Consider the following 19201-nt stretch of genomic DNA (forward strand, 5'->3'; position numbering starts at 1 on the left):
CATTGTGAAAATATCAATGTTACCCAGGGCAATTTACAGGTTTAATGCAATCCCTATCAAAATACCATGGACTTTCTTCAGAGAGTTAGAACAAATTATTTTAAGATTTGTGTGGAATCAGAAAAGACCCCGAATAGCCAGGGGAATTTTAAAAAGGAAAACCATATCTGGGGGCATCACAATGCCAGATTTCAGGTTGTACTACAAAGCTGTGGTCATCAAGACAGTGTGGTACTGGCACAAAAACAGACACATAGATCAATGGAACAGAATAGAGAACCCAGAAGTGGACCCTGAACTTTATGGTCAACTAATATTCGATAAAGGAGGAAAGACGATCCACTGGAAGAAAGACAGTCTCTTCAATAAATGGTGCTGGGAAAATTGGACATCCACATGCAGAAGAATGAAACTAGACCACTCTCTTGCACCATACACAAAGATAAACTCAAAATGGATGAAAGATCTAAATGTGAGACAAGATTCCATCAAAATCCTAGAGGAGAACACAGGCAACACCGTTTTTGAACTTGGCCACAGTAACTTCTTGCAAGATACATCCACGAAAGCAAAAGAAACAAAAGCAAAAATGAACTATTGGGACTTCCTCAAGATAAGAAGCTTTTGCACAGCAAAGGATACAGTCAACAAAACTCAAAGACAACCTACAGAATGGGAGAAGATATTTGCAAATAACATATCAGATAAAGGGCTAGTTTCCAAAATCTATAAAGAACTTATTAAACTCAACAGCAAAGAAACAAACAATCCAATCATGAAATGGGCAAAAGACATGAAGAGAAATCTCACAGAGGAAGACATAGACATGGCCAACAAGCACATGAGAAAATGCTCTGCATCACTTGCCATCAGGGAAATACAAATCAAAACCACAATGAGATACCACCTCACACCAGTGAGAATGGGGAAAATTAACAAGGCAGGAAACAACAAATGTTGCAGAGGATGCAGAGAAAAGGGAACCCTCTTGCACTGTTGGTGGGAATGTGAACTGGTGCAGCCACTCTGGAAAACTGTGTGGAGGTTCCTCAAAGAGTTAAAAATAGACCTGCCCTATGACCCAGCAATTGCACTGTTAGGGATTTACCCCAAAGATTCAGATGCAATGAAACGCCGGGACACCTGCACCCCGATGTTTCTAGCAGCCATGTCCACAATAGCCAAACTGTGGAAGGAGCCTCGGTGTCCATCGAAAGATGAATGGATAAAGAAGATGTGGTTTATGTATACAATGGAATATTACTCAGCCATTAGAAACGACAAATACCCACCATTTGCTTCAACGTGGATGGAACTGGAGGGTATTATGCTGAGTGAAGTAAGTCAATCGGAGAAGGACAAACAGTGTATGTTCTCATTCATTTGGGGAATATGAATAATAGTGAAAGGGAATATAAGGGAAGGGAGAAGAAATGTGTGGGAAATATCAGAAAGGGAGACAGAACATAAAGACTCCTAACTCTGGGAAACGAACTAGGGGTGGTGGAAGGGGTGGAAGGCGGGGGGTGGGGGTGAATGGGTGACGGGCACTGAGGGGGACACTTGACGGGATGAGCACTGGGTGTTATTCTGTATGTTGGTAAATTGAACACCAATAAAAATTAATTTATTAAAAAAAACAAACATTTAAAGAAGAATTAATACCTATTCTTCTGAAGCTGTTTCAAAGAAACCGAAATGGAAGGAGAACTCCAAACTCTTTCTTTGAGGCCAGGATTATAATAGTTTGATCCCAAACCAGACAAAGACCCCACCAAAAGGAGAATTACAGACCAATATCCCTAATGAACATGGATGCCAAATTCTCACCAAAATACTAGCCAATAGGATCCAACAGTACCTTAAAAGGATTATTTAGCAGAAGCAACTGGGATTTATTCCTGGGCTGCAAGGGTAGTTCAACATCTGCAAATCAGTCAATGTGATTCATCACATTAACAAAAGAAAGGATAAGAACCATATGATCCTCTCAATAGATACAGAAAAAGCATTTGACAAAGTACAGCATCCTTTCTGGATTAAAACTCTTCACAGTGTAGAGATAGAGGGAACATACCTCAATATCATAAAAGTCATATCCAAAAACCCCACAGCACGTATCATTCTCAATGGGGAAAAGCTCTCAGTTTCTTTTTTTTTTTTTTTTAAGCTCTCAGTTTCTTAAGGTCAGAAACACAACAGAGATGTCCACTATCACCACTGCTGTTCAATATAGTACTAGAAGTACTAGTGTCAGCAATCAGACAACAAAAAGAAATAAAAGACAACTGAATTGGCAAAGAACTCAAACTCTCACTCTTTGAGTATGACATGATACTCTATTTGGAAAATCCAAAAGACTTGACGCCATAATTGCTAGAACTCATACAGGAATTCAGTGAAGTGGCAGCATATAAAACAATGCACAGAAATCAGTTGAATTTCTATACACTAACAATGAGACAGAAGGAAAAATTAAAGAGTCAATCCCATTTATAGTTGGACTCAAAGTTTAAAAAGAGGAATCTCCTGTATATCATAAACCTTGTGGTAGATTTATCTGTAGGATATTGTGATACTGTATCAACTTTTTTGAACATGTAAAGATGATTCAAGTTAAAAAATTTTGGAGGCAACATAATGTAGAGCTATGCTCCAGAGTCAGTTAAAAATCTGGCTCCATTACTATAGCTCTATGATCTTGAACAAATGACTTAAATTATCTAAATCTCAGTGTTCTCATCTTGGAATGGAGAGAATAGGACCTGCCTTAGAATTATTATTAAAATTAAGTGAGATAATGACTGCAAGATGCTTAGCTGTGAGACCCTGCACACATGCTATTTCATTATTACATTAATTCCATCACTTTACAAATATATATATATTTTTTAATATATATATGTGTGTGTGCCCCTTTTGCTGGAATCTTTATATTTATTCACATATTTTTCATTCCCTTTACCTCTCTAGACTGTGAATTCCTTGAGGGCATTGACTGTCTTGTTTTCATTATATCCTCAGCAACTAATATATTGCCTGGCACATAGTAGATATTAAATAATTAATTAAATGCATATCTAGTGAATAAGAACATTCTATAGGATTGGCTTAAGGATTAGAAATAACCTATCTGAGGGCATCTGGGTGGCTCAGTTGACTAAGTGTCTGCCTTTGGCTCAGGTTATTGATCCTAGGTCCTGGGATCAAGGCCCATGTTGGGCTCCCTGCTCAGCAGGAACCTGCTTCTCTCTCTCTCCCTCTCCCTCTGTTGCTCTCCCTGCTTGTGCTGTCTCACGCTCTCTCTCTCAAATAAATAAATCTTAAAAAAAAAATACCCTTAGTGTCCGCCTTGTAGTTTTAATACATAATAGCTGTTATTATTATTGGTAATAATATTTTCAGAAACATATTTACTTAGATTAACTAAATGACTTTCCCAGTCATTAATATTTCTTCTTATATATATTAGTGGACATTTTACCCATCTTAGATGTTCTAGGAAAAGGGAAAATGCAAAAGAATACTGATAGAACCCACAGACCTAGAGATGGTAGACATCATTCTTTCCTGGAGGTATGATATCATAGTTTGTGGTACTGAATGATCTGAGCTGCCCAGTGAGTCAAGTGTCCTACTTAGGGTGTGTATGTTAGGATAAATAGATGGATGGGCAGGCTTGTTTGTTAATGACATTAAACCAACCCCCTAAAGCAGAGGGCAGGAAGAAGTGGAAGAAAGAGGCAGGCCATTCCTGGTTGGTAGGTGGCAGTTTTAATAAGCAGTGAGTACTTATATACAAGACTCATTGTGGGTGGCAGCAATTGGTCCCCCACCTGCTACCAAATTTTCACTTTGTAATGAGATTTTAATTCAGTTCAGTCAAGTATATCTTGTAGGTGTTTTCAATACCACATCACTATCTCAAGACTATGTCCTTGGAACAGCCTCTGGGAGCGAGATAGACAGTGAAACTCCTACTCCAAGGACAGGAGGGGGTGAGGAGCCTCCAATCGCCTGGGTCGAGCTCACAGGTCAACTGATAGTCACGTCCTTCCAATGACCTGGAGCAACACTCATAGTAAATTAGATGTTAAATATATGAAAAATTAGTAAAAGATTCTAAATAAGAGATGACCGTTGTAATCATTTTAATGTTTTATTTTGAGTTGCATAATAATTGCACATCTGCAATATTCAAGTCCTCTTTCTTTGTTTCTTATAGCTATTGGATGAACTCCCAATGATTTACAGCTGTTGTATATTTGTGTACTGCATGTAAGTACTATGTTTAACATTCAGTTTAATATATTTTAAAATTTATATTCACCTCATAGTGAATTAAGTAATATAGTTAACCCTGTTATATCATACTGAGAGATTGTAATAGTGTAAAGGTTATAACTTCTGTGATCTCCATGTAGAGTATAATCTGTGGGAAGTTATAATAATTTTGTTTATTAACAAAACCCTATGACCAGTTTAAATAAACCCTTACTTAAATTTGACTTAACTTTGTAATCTGCCTTTCCTTGAGTTATGAATGTATACAAATTTAGATAAATATTATTTTTATGTTATAATATATATGACTTTTATGTACTTAGTACCCGTGAGTGTGCTAGGTATTGCATAGATCATCTCTAATTCTCTCAGTTGTGCAAGTAAATGGGTTTTATCCCCATTTTATATATGAAGAAGTGAAGCACAGAGAGATTTAATAACTTGTCTAAGGATATAAGCAGAACTTATCCTTAGGAGACATGCCTAAGGCCATGTAGCTGGTAAATGTCAGGGTTGAGAATTGAACTACAAGTTTAATAAACTTACCTTTTAACTATGGATTTAATTCCCTAGCACTAGTATTTAAAATTTTTTCTAAGCCCCTTATATGATGGCTATTTAAGTCTCTTCAATATGATCATTATTGCTAGCTCAAGTTATCATCATCATCATCATCTTCTTCTAATTTTTCTTCTTCCTATTCTTTTTCTTCTTCTTTGAGAGAGAGAGCATGCTAGTGTGAGCAGTGGGTGGGGAAAGGGGGCAGAGGGAAAGAGAGAATCCAAGCAGGCTCTACTCTCAGCATGGAGTCTGATACAGGGCTTGATCTCAAGACCCAAAGATCATGACCTGAGCCACCCAGGCACCCTAAGAATATTTTCTTCTAAATATATAAGGTAGTGTCTAAAGATATCGAAAAATCAGAATCATTTCAGAAAACATATTATTTAAAAGAGCTTATCTGGGGTTATCTGAGTGGCTCAGTCGGTTGGGCATCTGTCTTCCACTCAGGTCAGGATCTCAAGGTTCTGATATCAAGCCCTGCATCAGGCTCACTGCTCAACGGGGAGTCTGCTTCTCCCTGTCCCTCTGCCCCCTCCCACTCTTCCTTTATCTCTCTCTTTCTCAAATAAATAAAATATTTTAAAAATAATAAAAGAGGGATGTCTGGGTGGCTCAGTGGTTGAGCATCTGCCTTCAGCTCAGGGTGTGATCCTGGAGTCCTGGGATCAAGTCCCACATCAGGCTTCCTGCATGGATCCTGCTTCTCCCTCTGCCTGTGTCTCTGCCTCTCTCTCTCTGTGTGTGTCTCTCATCAATCAATAAATAAAATCTTAAAAAAATAAAAAAAAAATAAAAATGATCAAAGAGCTTATTTGAAACTTTTCCTGTAAAGGGATGGGTAAGTAATTATTTTAGGTTTTGTGGGCCTATGGTCCTTGCAGCTCTTCAACTCTGCTATTGCAGCATTGAAGCAGCCATAGATAATATGTTAACAAATGAGTGCAACTGTTCCAGCAAAAGTTTATTTACAAAAACCTGGTTGGGCCTTTGGGCAGTAGTTTGCTGCCCCTGATCTAGAAAGATACTTTCAGGGCAGCCTGGGTGGCTCAGTGGCTTAGTGCCTGCCTTCAGCCCAGGACGTGATCCTGGAGACCCGGGATCGAGTCCCACTTTGGGCTCCCTGCATGGGGCCTGCTTCTCCCTCTGCCTGTGTCTCTGCCTCTCTCTCTCTCTCTCTCTCTCTCTCTCTCTCTCTCTCTCTCTCTCTGTCTCTCACGAATAGATAAATAAAATCTTTGAAATATAAAAAATAAAATAAAAAAATACTTTCAGGTAAGCTTTTTTTTAATAAGTCATCAAGTCACAGAATTTAAAGGTAAAAGATATCTTAGAAATCATCTGGGCCAATCACCTTTCTGTACAGATAAGAAAATAGGAGTTGGATCCAATTCCCATTCCCACAGCCAATTAACTAATAAACTCAGAACTCTTCCTGCTGCTTGTACTAAAATACAGGTTCAAAGGTTGGATACCTAACTGATAGTCAAATATTTGTTAATATTTCCTCATTACTGAGTATTTGCTAGCCTAGTGATTAGATACATGAGAAAAAGAGTTTATCCCTACACACAAGGAGTTCACAGTCTAGTTAAGGAGACCCATAAAGAGACAATTATAATAGAGTGATGTTTTCCATATTAGTATGGCTTAGGAATGTCTCGTTGCAAGATTTAGAAACCTACTCAAGCCAGCTTGAGTAAGAGATTTATTTATTTTACGGACATGAACAAGTAGTAATGAAACCCAACAGCAGGAAGTACAGCCTGACTACAACTCAAGGGCAGCTTTCTCTCCTACCCTTTTTTCTCTGTTCCTTCCTCTCCACATGTCTCAAGTCTTTGAATCTGCTTTATTTTTTCCTCCCTGCAGGTCAGTTCTCTGCTCATTCATCTTCTTGTTCATTCAATTTAGCTGCCCAAATATCAGCATCAGACTTTGAATCCATAAGACTTTATACTTTGATTCTCCACACTTAATTGATTTAGTCTCTGACTCCCAAACTCCTAAGTTTTCAGAAGAGAGCCTCTCATTGGCCCAGTTTAAGCTAGGTGCCTGCTCCTGATTTCCCTAGGCTGTAGTTGGTCCAGGTTCTCTGAGATGAGAGTTTGGGTAGGAGAAAATGATGGGCATCACTAGACCCAGAGGTGTATATACAAGTGGTAAGATAGCATTCTATTTGTTTTACTAGTCATATATTCTAAAACAAATTTCTTTCTGTCTTTTTAAAGGTTTGAATGTTTCAAAATGAAGAACTCTGTAAACTACCATCTACTTTTTATCTTAGTTCTGTTCAGTTTAATAGTAACCACAGTAAGTCCTATTTTGTTTCTAACATTAAGCATGTGATATGGATTTGAGAATTGTCAGGGTCAAGGTAGAACTAGAAATGTGGGAATAGATGAACTGACACAGAGATAGCATGAACCATTAAGATGACCACAGATGCAACCCTATGGAACACTTTTTTTTTTTAAGAGAGATAAACAAGAGAGTACAGTTATGATACTTTACCCTAAATTATATACATTCAAGGCCTATAACATGATACTTTGATATACAGAGTGAAATGATTACCATAGGCAAGCTAATTAACTTATCTTCTCACATAGTTGCCGTGTGTGTGTGAGTGGAGAGCGAGAGATGAGACCACCTGAAATCTACTTTCTTAGCAAATTGCCAGTATTCAACCCAGTGTTAACTATAATTACCATGCTATACATGGGAACACTGACATTTGAAGGTCAGGTAGAAGAAATGTAGCCAACAGAGGAGACCTAGAACAAGTAATGAGAGATGCAGGAAAATTAGAGAGTCCGATATCATAGAGTACAAAGAGATTTCTAGAAGAAGTGATAGCATTAGTTGCCTTGGAGAGGATGAGTAAAATAAAGATTGAAGTTTGACCCATAAAAATTTCAATTAAAAGTCCAGATGACCATAATAAGGATACTGTCAGCAATATAATGATAGAGGCAGAGGTTAGATATCAATGAGCTGAGAAGGTGAATAGGAGGTTGAAAGAACAAATACACTCTTTTCTTATGCTTCTACACTTATTTTCTAGTCCTTCACATAAACTACATACTCATTGATCATGAGAGAATCCTAGTGTTTCAGATGTGAAAGGAAGTCTTATTATTGTATAAAAGAAGAGACAGAGTTTTAGTGACTTGCCTGGCCAACCAAGTTTATATGGAGAATTGGTGGCAGAGTCAAAACTGGACCCCTTTGCAAGTTCAGAACTGATGTGGTCAGAAATACAGGCTTGGAAGTCTGTCAGATCCGAGCTTGGACTTGATAACTGGGAACCTTGGGCAAGTTACTTAATCTCTCTGCATTAAATTTCCTCATCTGTAAAATGAAGATAATAATAGCATACGTTTCATGTTAGTTACGAAAATTAATACATGGTATATGGTAAGGACTCCGTAATTCGTTTGCCTTAAAAAATGTCTTTAAGAGACATGTCCTTTTGCATTTCTGTTATTACTAGCAATGGGAATATGAAACTATACAGAGGGAAGTTAGTATTTTGAAACAACACATTTCAGATATGAAAAGCATTCTTCCTTACTGAGTTTAGAGTTACAGATACATAGTGTCTCATGCATATCTTATTATTAAAGCTCTATGGGTGCTTAAAGGAAATATTCTCCTCTTACTGTAGTGAGGGTAGGAACTTCCTCCAGGAATAAGAAACTTTGTAGCCAAATTGTAAAATTATACAAAATTTTTGTGAGGTCAGCACTACGTTAAATGAGGATATAGAGATATCTAAGCACAGCCTGTGCTGTCAAAGCAATTATTGCTTTGTAGGAGAGAAAAAGAAACCAGTAAATTACATGACGCTTATACATGGTCAGTGAGGGCACAAAGGAGGGTGAATGGCTGCTTCTGCTGAATGGAGAAGGGACCAGGAAATGCTTCAAGAAAGAGGAATAGTTTGAGCTGGATCTTGGAAGATGAATGCTTGCCAGCAGGGGAGGATTTCTGAACAAAGTAAAGAGCAGCATGTTTAGGAGACTGGAGGAGTAGCGGGCCACCAAATAAGCTTCCAAAATGATGCCCACACCAGTTATCCTGTTAAAAGAGGGGACCGATACCTCCCAGGGCATCCCCCAGCTTATAAGTAACATCAGTGCCTGCCAGGTGATTGCAGAGGCTGTTAGAAGCACCCTAGGCCCTCGTGGCATGGACAAGCTGATTGTAGATGGCCAAGGCAAAGCAACAATTTCTAATGATGGGGCCACAATTCTGAAACTCCTTGATGTTGTCCATCCAACAGCAAAGACTCTAGTGGACATTGCTAAATCCCAAGACGCTGAGGTCGGTGATGGTACCACCTCAGTGACCCTGCTGGCTGCAGAGTTTCTGAAGCAGGTGAAACCCTATGTGGAAGAAGGTTTGCACCCACAGATCATCATCCGAGCTTTCCGCACTGCCACCCATTTGGCAGTTAACAAGATCAAAGAGATCGCTGTGACCGTGAAGAAGGAAGATAAAGTGGAACAGAGGAAGCTGCTGGAGAAGTGTGCCATGACCGCCCTGAGCTCTAAGCTGATTTCCCAGCAGAAAGCCTTCTTCGCTAGGATGGTGGTGGATGCAGTGATAATGCTCGATGAGTTGTTGCAGCTTAAAATGATTGGAATCAAGAAGGTGCAAGGTGGTGCTCTAGAGGAGTCCCAGCTGGTAGCTGGCATTGCATTCAAGAAGACTTTCTCTTATGCTGGGTTTGAAATGCAACCCAAAAAGTACAACAATCCAGTGATTGCCCTTTTAAATGTTGAGCTTGAGCTGAAAGCTGAGAAAGATAATGCTGAAATCAGAGTCCACACAGTAGAGGATTATCAGGCAATTGTTGATGCTGAGTGGAACATTCTCTATGACAAGTTAGAGAGGATCCATCATTCTGGAGCCAAAGTCGTCTTGTCCAAACTCCCCACTGGGGATGTGGCCACCCAGTACTTTGCCAACAGGGACATGTTCTGTGCTGGCCGAGTGCCGGAGGAGGATCTGAAGAGGACAATGATGGCCTGCGGAGGCTCCATCCAAACCAGTGTGAATGCTCTGTCAGCTGATGTTCTAGGCCGCTGCCAGGTCTTTGAAGAGACGCAGATTGGAGGCGAGAGGTACAATTTCTTCACTGGCTGCCCCAAGGCCAAGACCTGTACTATCATCCTTCGTGGTGGTGCTGAGCAGTTTATGGAGGAAACAGAGCGGTCTCTGCATGACGCCATCATGATCGTCAGAAGGGCCATCAAGAATGATTCAGTGGTAGCTGGTGGCGGGGCCATTGAGATGGAGCTTTTCCAAGTATCTGCGGGATTACTCAAGGATCATTCCAGGAAAACAGCAGCTGTTGATCGGGGCATATGCCAAGGCCTTGGAAATTATCCCACGTCAGCTGTGTGACAATGCTGGCTTTGATGCCACAAACATCCTCAACAAGCTGCGGGCTCGGCATGCCCAGGGGGGCGTGTGGTATGGAGTGGACGTCAACAATGAGGACATTGCTGACAACTTTGAGGTGTTTGTGTGGGAGCCAGCCATGGTGCGGATCAATGCCCTGACCACAGCCTCTGAGGCCGCCTGCCTTATCGTGTCAGTAGATGAGACCATCAAAAACCCTTGCTCAACAGTAGACACTCCCGCAGCTGCGGGCCGGGATGGGGCCGGGGCCGCCCACACTGAGAGGCACCTTGTCCCTCACAAGAGTGGCTGGCAGGCTGGCTGCAGGGTATGCTTACTCTGTCTTGGTTAATGGGTATTACGAGGAAGGGGTAGTAATTGGCCTGCTCAGCTCTCACTGGAGGTTATTTAAATAAACTTAAAGACTTAAATAAACTTAATAGACTTAAAAAAAAAAGAGCAGCATGTTTAAAGATGCAGAAGCACTGTACTTCTAGGGCCTAGGATGAAAAAAGGACAAGAGGACAGCAGTGAGGTCAGACAGAAAGTCAGGAGTGAAATCATGGAAAGCTTTGAAATTTGGACTTTTTCTTGAAGTGATGGGAGTCATTTCAGGATTATGATTTGACTTTTGATCTCTCTCTACCATGTCATTTTAAAGGCATATTTTTATAGGACAGTAAATGCATGCTAAATCTTAAATAGGCATTGAACTTAATCACCCACATGATATTGGAACCTAAAATTAGGGTTTGTGTAATTGGGAATGCATTTGGGTGATGAGTTCTACATCTGGATGAGTGAGTTAGAGGTTTTGAAAGTAAAAGCACAAGAAATCTGTTTTAAATGTTTTCAGTTATGGAGCATGCATTATAAGCTCAAAACTGTCATGTATTTTAGCTTAGCATTCCTTACCACTGTATTCCCATTATTCAGATAAGGAAAAAATGAGTCTTTTGGTTAACTGACTTGCTTAAGGTATATAGCAAGTAAATGGCAGAGTTTGAAATAACTGCTGTCTCTAAGTCCAGTGTTCTTTGTTGTAGAAAAAGTGTTACAGACATTTTCAGCAGAATCCCTTCAGCTCTCATGAGTAATTACTGTTGCTCCTCCTTGATGCTGATGTAGAAGCCAAGAGGCCAGAGTATTCCACAATAGCTTTGAAATGTTTAGTTTACCATGGTAAAGCTAGGTGGGGGAGACCCACCTGTAGGTACTAGCCCTGCTGTGGGCTAATGCCACGTAATCTGATTGTGTTTACATGACTGGGTCAGATCTAAGTAGCAGGACTAGGGAAGCAAGAGAGGTTTGGGATTTGCAGAATTGTTGGAATAAGTTTTCTTCCCCCTCAATAATGCACTTCAATCACATGTGTTTATTTTAATATTTTGTAGGTTTACCTTAAGGTAAAGGAGCCTATATTCCATCAGGTAATTTAAAAAATTATTACACACTTAAGTGTTCAATAGTTCTCCTGCATTTTGTTTCCTTTCCTGGTAAATTATATGCTGATACAATTTCTGAAAATAAAATGTTAGATAGCCTATGGAAGTGCTTAAAACAGAGTTTGCAAACTCAAGTGCTTAAGGATGCCAGTGCCCAAGCCCAGCTGGCTATTAGTAGTTAGGTGTAGCATTGCTCTTGAAAAAAACTGGGATACCTGGGTGGCTCAGTGGTTGAGCGTCTGCCTTTGGCTCAGGATGTGATCCCGAAGTCCCGGGATCAAGTTCCGTATCGGGCTTCCTGCATGGAGCCTGCTTCTCCCTCTGCCTATGTCTCTGCCTCTTTTTCTCTGTCTTTCATCAATAAATAAATAAAATATTTTTTAAAAAAGCAGAAAAAAAACAGCATTTATGCACATATAATACAAAGTCTTTTTTATGATACTATTTTCTAGAAAAGAAAGACTGAAAATTCCTTGAATATTTCCTCCCTGTTTGATGAGGTTTTTTTTTTTTTTTTTTTTTTTTTGAGGTGGGAGGTTACTTACATTGAAGAAAGCAAACATAGGAAACTTTGCTGTAGAAAATAATGATTTAAGTGCATCCCATAATGAAACCAGAGTAAAATAAGGTAGCAGACCCTAAAGAAAGAGAGCCATTGTTAATTGAATGCTGCCAAGTGCCTAGCCCTATGCCCAGCCATATCTGTGCCCATTACTGCTGACTCTAATGTCCCCAGCAGTCCTACAAATTAGGGATTATTATTCACATTTTAAGGTAAATGAACTCAGAGATATTAGGAATTTGCCCAATGTCCACAATAGCCAAACTGTGGAAGGAGCCTCGGTGTCCATCAAAAGATGAATGGATAAAGAAGATGTGGTCTTTGTATACAGTGGAATATTACTCAGCCATTAGAAATGACAAATACCCACCATTTGCTTCGACTTGGATGGAACTGGAGGGTATTATGCTGAGTGAAATAAGCCAATTGGAAAAGGACAAACATATATGGTCTCATTCATTTGGGGAATATAAAAATTAGTGAAAGGGGATCCCTGGGTGGCGCAGCGGTTTGGCGCCTGCCTTTGGCCCAGGACGCAATCCTGGAGACCTGGGATCGAATCCCACGTCGGGCTCCCGGTGCATGGAGCCTGCTTCTCCCTCTGCCTGTGTCTCTGCCTCTCTCTCTCTCTCTCTCTCTCTCTCTCTCTGTGTGTGTGACTATAATAAATAAATAAAAATTTAAAAAAAATAGTGAAAGGGAATAAAGGGAAAGGAGAAAAAATAAGTGAAAATATCAGTGAGGATGACAAAACATGAGAGACACCTAACTCTGGGAAACAAACAAGGGGTAGTGGAAAGGGAGGTGGGCAGGGGGTTGGTGTGACTGGGTGGCGGGCACTGAGGGGGGCACTTGGCAGGATGAGCACTCAGTGTTATGCTAAATGTTGGCAAATTGAACTCCAATAAGAAAAAATTAAAAAAAAAAAAAAGAATTTGCCCAGCAGTTACACAGTTAAGAGTCAGAGCCAAGATTTTAACCTAGATTTGTTTGACTCCTATTACAATTCTTTTAACTAGAAAACAAACAAAAAACAAATAAATAAGGACATATTTCAGAGGTATCAGAAGCCTTGTAGTTATATTTTTAATTTATTATTATTATTTTTAAAAGATTTTATTTATTTATTCATGAGAGACGCACAGAGAGAGAGAGAGAGGCAGAGACACAGGCAGAGGGAGAAGCAGGCTCCATGCAGGGAGCCCTATGTGGGACCCGGGACTCCAGGATCACGCCCTGGGCCTAAGGCAGGCGCTAAACCGCTGAGCCACCCAGGGATCCTGCCTTGTAGTTTTAGACTATCTTGTACTTATATAAAAAGTAAGGGTTCCTATAATTTTTTTAACTTAAGCTAGATAATAGTCATCTAACTGAAATCTCCTTTTTTAAAAATAAATTCCAAAGCCACATTATTATGCCTTGCTTTTTCTACAGGTGAAAGTAGGTGTTACAAGAGAGAACAGCCTCACTTTCCTGTTTCTTTTAGTTTAAAGTACGTCATTATGGAATTACCTCTTTATCTAGAAAGATTTATTGACACAATATAGAGGAGGAAGTTTCTTCTATGAAGAATATTTCAGCTTTTGTGAATTTCTTACTTGTATTTATAAGAAAGAAAAGTCATGAGCACAAAAAGACAAAATTTGGAAATTTGGGATAATTTTTGTAAGTTTATGACCATCAATTTTCCATGTTCTGTTTTAGACCTACTTTACACTGTTTATGAAATAAAAGTAATAAATTATTCATCTGTCTTCCCAGGCTGCAACTTCCATGTATTTTTTCAGTAATACATACTCTCTTTTCTGTAGATAGTGGTAAATGTTTGCTAATAGGAAGGGCAGGAGGATGAAAGCTTAGAGCTATGGGTTATATTCTAGGGCTTCTCAGGAGAGAAGTGGAGGAATGGTAGGGTGAAGTGAATAAGTCGTCTGAAGGTAGAAGACATTCATTCATTCAACAGATGTGAGCTGGAAGTTGGAAATAGAGAGGCAGTGAAGCAAAAATTTGAAGATCTAAAGTCACGCAGATCTGGATTCAAATTGAATCTCTCTACTTACTAGCTGTATACCCTGGACAAATTACTTCTTTAAGCTTTGGTTTCTTCATTATTCCACAAACACTTTTTAAGTGCCTTGGTTTGTTTTCCGTTGGTCTTGCCTCCATCTAATTCATTCTCCACCCAACAAGAGAGAAATATCTTTCTAATACACGAGTAATCATGTTCCACTATTGCTGAAACTTCCAGTGACTTCCTTTTGCTGATAAAAACAGATATTACACGGCCAAAAGGCTGAGAAGCAATGACTTCCTTTTGCTTAAAGATAAGATAAAGTTCAACTCCTTAACATGACTTGAAAAGCCAGATTTGACCTCTGGTTTTACCTTTTTGACTTCATTTTTCCCACTCTTCTTGTCAACAGTATATTCTAGACATACTTTCTTCTGGTCTCTAGAATGTAAGCTATGCTGGTTACTTTCATCCAGCTCCAATCTCTTTTTTTTTTTTTTTTTGAAAGAGCGAGAGGGTTAAGTGTGCACATGGGGTGGAGAGTTGCAGAGGGAGAGAGAGAATCTTAGGCTCCCCACACAGAGCAGACCTTGACACTCTGATCATGGGCTTGGGTTCAGGTCACCCAAGATCATGACCTGAGGCAAAATCAAGAGTCCAACACTCAGCTGACTGAGTCACCCACACACCCCTCTTCCATCTTCTCCAAATAGTATTTCAGTGATTATTAATGATGCTTCTACTAATGTTTCAATTATAAAATTAAAAATCATATCCTCCATTAAAGTCTTTCTGATCTGCAAAAGTCTAGATTAGGTGGCTTTCAAAGCACTCTGTACAGTCTTTGTCACAGAGTTAAATACTAGATCTTTCATTGCCTGATTACTTATCTTTTTCCACAATAGATTGTAATTGCTGTGAGGACAGGGATCATGCCTTTCTTGTTCACCATTAGAGCATCACAGCCGCAGTTACAGATTTAAACTGGCAATCAGCCTCTAATCATCTTTAATCTAATGCTGTGTTTACTTAGCTTCAGAGAGGGGATAAGGGGATACATGGTGGAGTATACAGCAGTATACTGTAGGAGTATAATGTTTTCATCTCATCAGGAGATCCAGAGCTATTTTTATGCACAGATTCTTTTGCCCTCTCATCCACATAAGTTATGTACACCTGCCAGAGATGAGAGCTATGTGTAGTGGAGGTCATTGTAACACATAGAAGCTCTAGCCCCTTTTTCCTACCATTCTTTATAATGAGCACCTTTCATACTGTTCTCATCAGACCCCAAGCCTCCAACCTAGGTGCGGTCTTTCACAACCAAAGCAGACATAATATTTTCCATTTATCTTAACTGCTACATTCAAGCCTTCAAGACTGAGGTCATTCTCAACCAGTCCTACATCAAGCTGATCCTTGATATTAATCCTTTACTCCACACCATTTTATTCCCAGGATCTAATACAATATTCAATAATAGTTGTTGGATTCTGCTGTTGTAGAGAGACTACAAATAGTAGGCAGGAGTCATATCAAGGCCTTGAAAAAGAGTCCACCTGAAATATCAAGATATGGAAAGGTTGACAGTGAAAGTGTGGAAAAGTATATATACCATGCAAACACTAAGCATAATTGTGTTATATGTATATGTGGTATAGTTGTTTTATTATAGAACAAAATAGACTTTATGGGAAAAGCTGAGGGATTACTTCATAGTATTAAAAATATTCAATTCATCAGAAAATTATAATAATTCAAAATTTGTAGTCCATGTAATGTCTCAAATATATAATGCAAAATTTGACAGAACTAAAAAAAGAGAAATCTGTAATTTTATGCGATTTTAATATATACCTCTCAGTAATAAATGTGGAATATTTGCACAACATGATTAAAGAATCTTGACCCATGGGACACCTGGCTGGCTCAGCAGTTGAGTGTCTGCCTTTGGCTCAGAGTGTGATCCTGGAGTCAGGGGATTGAGTCCCACATTAGGCTCCCTACATGGAACCTACTTCTCTCTCTGCCTATGTCTCTGCCTCTCTCTGTGTCTCTGTCTCTCATGAATAAATAAATAAATCTAAAAAAAAAAAAAAAAAACCTTGACCCATGTGGTGTCTGGGTGGCCCAGTTGGTTGGGCAGCCAACTCTTGGTTTTGGCTTAGATCATGATCTCAGGGTCCTGGGATCCAGCCCTGTGTCAGAATCCCCACTCAGCAGAGAGTCTGGATGAAGATTCTCTTCCTCCCTCTGCACCCCCCCCACCATATACGCACTCTCTTTCTGATAGATAGATATGAAACCGTGCCCATAAGCCAGATGTAAAATACTGCATCCAACAATTGCAGAAACACTTTTTTCAAGCCCTTAAAGAACATTTACAAAAATTGACTATATACTTGCCCACATAGCACCTTAAATTTCAAAGGCTTAGAATCAGAATATAATTTCTGATTATAATACAATTATGTTAAATATAAGCAATATAATTCTAAATAATACATGGCTCAAAGAAGTCATAGAAATTAGAAAATACTATGGAATCAGAATGAATAAATACACGTTAAACCTGGAGGACTTGGCAAAATCAATACTTGGAAAGAAATATCTAGCCTTAAAATGTGTATACCAAAAAAAAAAAAAAAAGGAAGAAGAAAGGCCATAAAGGGGAGTTTTGGCATCTATTTCAAGAAACAAAGGAAAAATAAAAAGCAAAAATGAATACATTAGAAAACAAGTATCTGTAGAGAAAATAAGCAAAGCTATAAGTTCCTTCTTCAAAAAGGCAAGTAAAATTAACATATGTCCTTGGCAAATTTGATCATAAGTGAAAAAGCAAGCACAAATAATATCAGAATGAAAGGAGGATATCACATTAAATCCTAAAGGCATTAAAGAATTAATTGAATATTATGAGAGACTTTATGCTAATAAATTTAAAATTGCAATTTTTTTTAATGGACAGATTCCTGGAAGTATAACTTGCAGAAACTTAGCAAAGAATAGAAAATCTGGGGGCACCTGGGTGACTCAGTGGTTGAGCATCTGCCTTTGGCTCAGGTCATGATCCCGGGGTCCTGGGATTAAGTCTCTCATCAGGCTTCCCACAAGAAGCCTGCTTCTCCCTCTGCCTATGTCTCTGCCTTCTCTTTGTGTCTCTCATGAATAAATAAATAAATAAATCTTAAAAAAAACACAACAAATTGGAAATAAAAAAAGGTCTTCTTAATCTGTTAAAGATTATTTTAAAAATAAATTTTAAGCCCTATAGCCAATATTACAGTTAGTGATGAACCAATGAAAGCTTTCCCTTTGAAATTGAGCATGAGATAGCAAGGGTTTGGCCTACTTCATTAGGCAGGCAAAAGAAATTAAAGTTATTAAATTTAAGACGATGAAACAAAACTGTAAATATTCACAAGTGATACACAAATGTATACATAGAAAATTAAAGAATCTACAGATTATTAAAATCTGAAGAGATTTTAAAATGCAAAGTCACATGATATAAAAACTACAAAAAATGGCTTTGTGTGTGTGTGTGTGTATATATATATATATATATATATATATGTAAGTAATCGAGTCAGTAGTCAGAAATCTTCCCACAAATATGACTGCACTAGAATATTCTACCACATAGTAAAAGAAGAACTAATTCCAGTTATATATTCCAGTCTGTTATATATAACAGCATCAAACAGGTAGAAAATATTTTTGAAAGTACTACTTAAAATAATCATCTAAGAATATGAGGTGCTGGGGGATCCCTGGGTGGCTCAGCGGTTTGGCGCCTGCCTTTGGCCCAGGGCACAATCCTGGAGTCCCGGGATCGAGTCCCACGTCAGGCTTTCGGCATGGAGCCTGCTTCTCCCTCCTCCTGTGTTTCTGTCTCTCTCTCTATCATGAATAAATTTTTTTAATTATAAAAATTTTAAAAAAAGAATATGAAGTGCCTTGGAATAAATCTAACATTAATGTCTAAGACTTACAAATGGAAAAAGTGATAAAACATGTTTGAAGATGTTAAAGAGTACCTAAATAAATGGATAATTATGCCATAATTACAAGACACATTCTATCATTTATCTTTTTTTTTTAATTTTTTTTTAATTTATTTATTTATGATAGTCACAGAGAGAGAGAGGCAGAGACACAGGCAGAGGGAGAAGCAGGCTCCATGCACCGGGAGCCCGATATGGGATTCGATCCCGGGTCTCCAGGATCGCGCCCTGAGCCAAAGGCAGGCGCCAAACCGCTGCGCCACCCAGGGATCCCTATCATTTATCTTAAAATTAAGAATTTGGGTTCATCAAAAGGCATCCTAAGAGTAAAAACATAATGCTGTAGAGTGGATTAAGATATTCACAACACATATGATCAAGTGAAGACTAGTATATATAAAGACCTTCTACAAACCAATAAAAGTAGAAGACCCAAGTAGAAAAATGGACAAAGAGATGCTTGACAAAAGACTATACTCAAATGGCCAATAAACTTGTGAAGTGGTAATTAATTAGTCATCATGGAAATAAAAATTACAAATATAATGAGGTGCTACTAGAAACCCAACAGAATGGCTAAAATCAAAAAGACTACAGTATTAAGTGCTTATTGACAAGGTTGTTAAGCAACCATCATACACTGTTGGTGGGAGTGTTAATTGTCATAACCACTTTGGAAAACAGTTTGTGCAAACTAATGTTGAATTTATGCATACTCTGCTCCATCAGTTTGGCTTATGTTCAATAGAAATCTCAACATGTCACCAAAAATATATATTAAAGTGACTATAGCAGGGTTATTATAGATATCTAAAATTGGACTCCAGTGTCCAGCTGCAGTAGAATGGATATATAAAATATGCATATTCAATGCAAGGGGAAAAAGTCTCTTCAATAAATGATGTTGGGAAAAACTGGA

General features: G+C 38.7%; 2 protein-coding genes across 7 annotated transcripts in view; both read left to right on the top strand.

Moving 5' to 3' along the window:
- Positions 1–19201, top strand: part of ACER3 (alkaline ceramidase 3) — a 162963-nt gene that overhangs the window by 102454 nt on the left and 41308 nt on the right. For all 6 annotated transcript variants that reach the window (XM_055320475.1, XM_055320476.1, XM_055320477.1 and 3 more), the window contains 3 exons: positions 4226–4278; positions 7077–7158; positions 11652–11687. In XM_055320475.1, coding sequence (XP_055176450.1) covers positions 4226–4278; positions 7077–7158; positions 11652–11687 — 171 coding nt within the window. The remainder of the gene's footprint in view (positions 1–4225; positions 4279–7076; positions 7159–11651; positions 11688–19201) is intronic.
- On the top strand, positions 8873–10612 carry LOC129506654 (T-complex protein 1 subunit eta-like). Its single transcript, XM_055320474.1, is given in 3 exon segments — positions 8873–10155; positions 10157–10514; positions 10517–10612. Coding segments are annotated over 3 exon segments (1629 nt in total). The 5' UTR covers positions 8873–8907; the 3' UTR covers positions 10540–10612.

This window comes from Nyctereutes procyonoides, unplaced genomic scaffold, assembly GCF_905146905.1.
Source record: "Nyctereutes procyonoides isolate TBG_1078 unplaced genomic scaffold, NYPRO_anot_genome, whole genome shotgun sequence".
NCBI classification, from domain to species: Eukaryota; Metazoa; Chordata; class Mammalia; order Carnivora; family Canidae; genus Nyctereutes; species Nyctereutes procyonoides.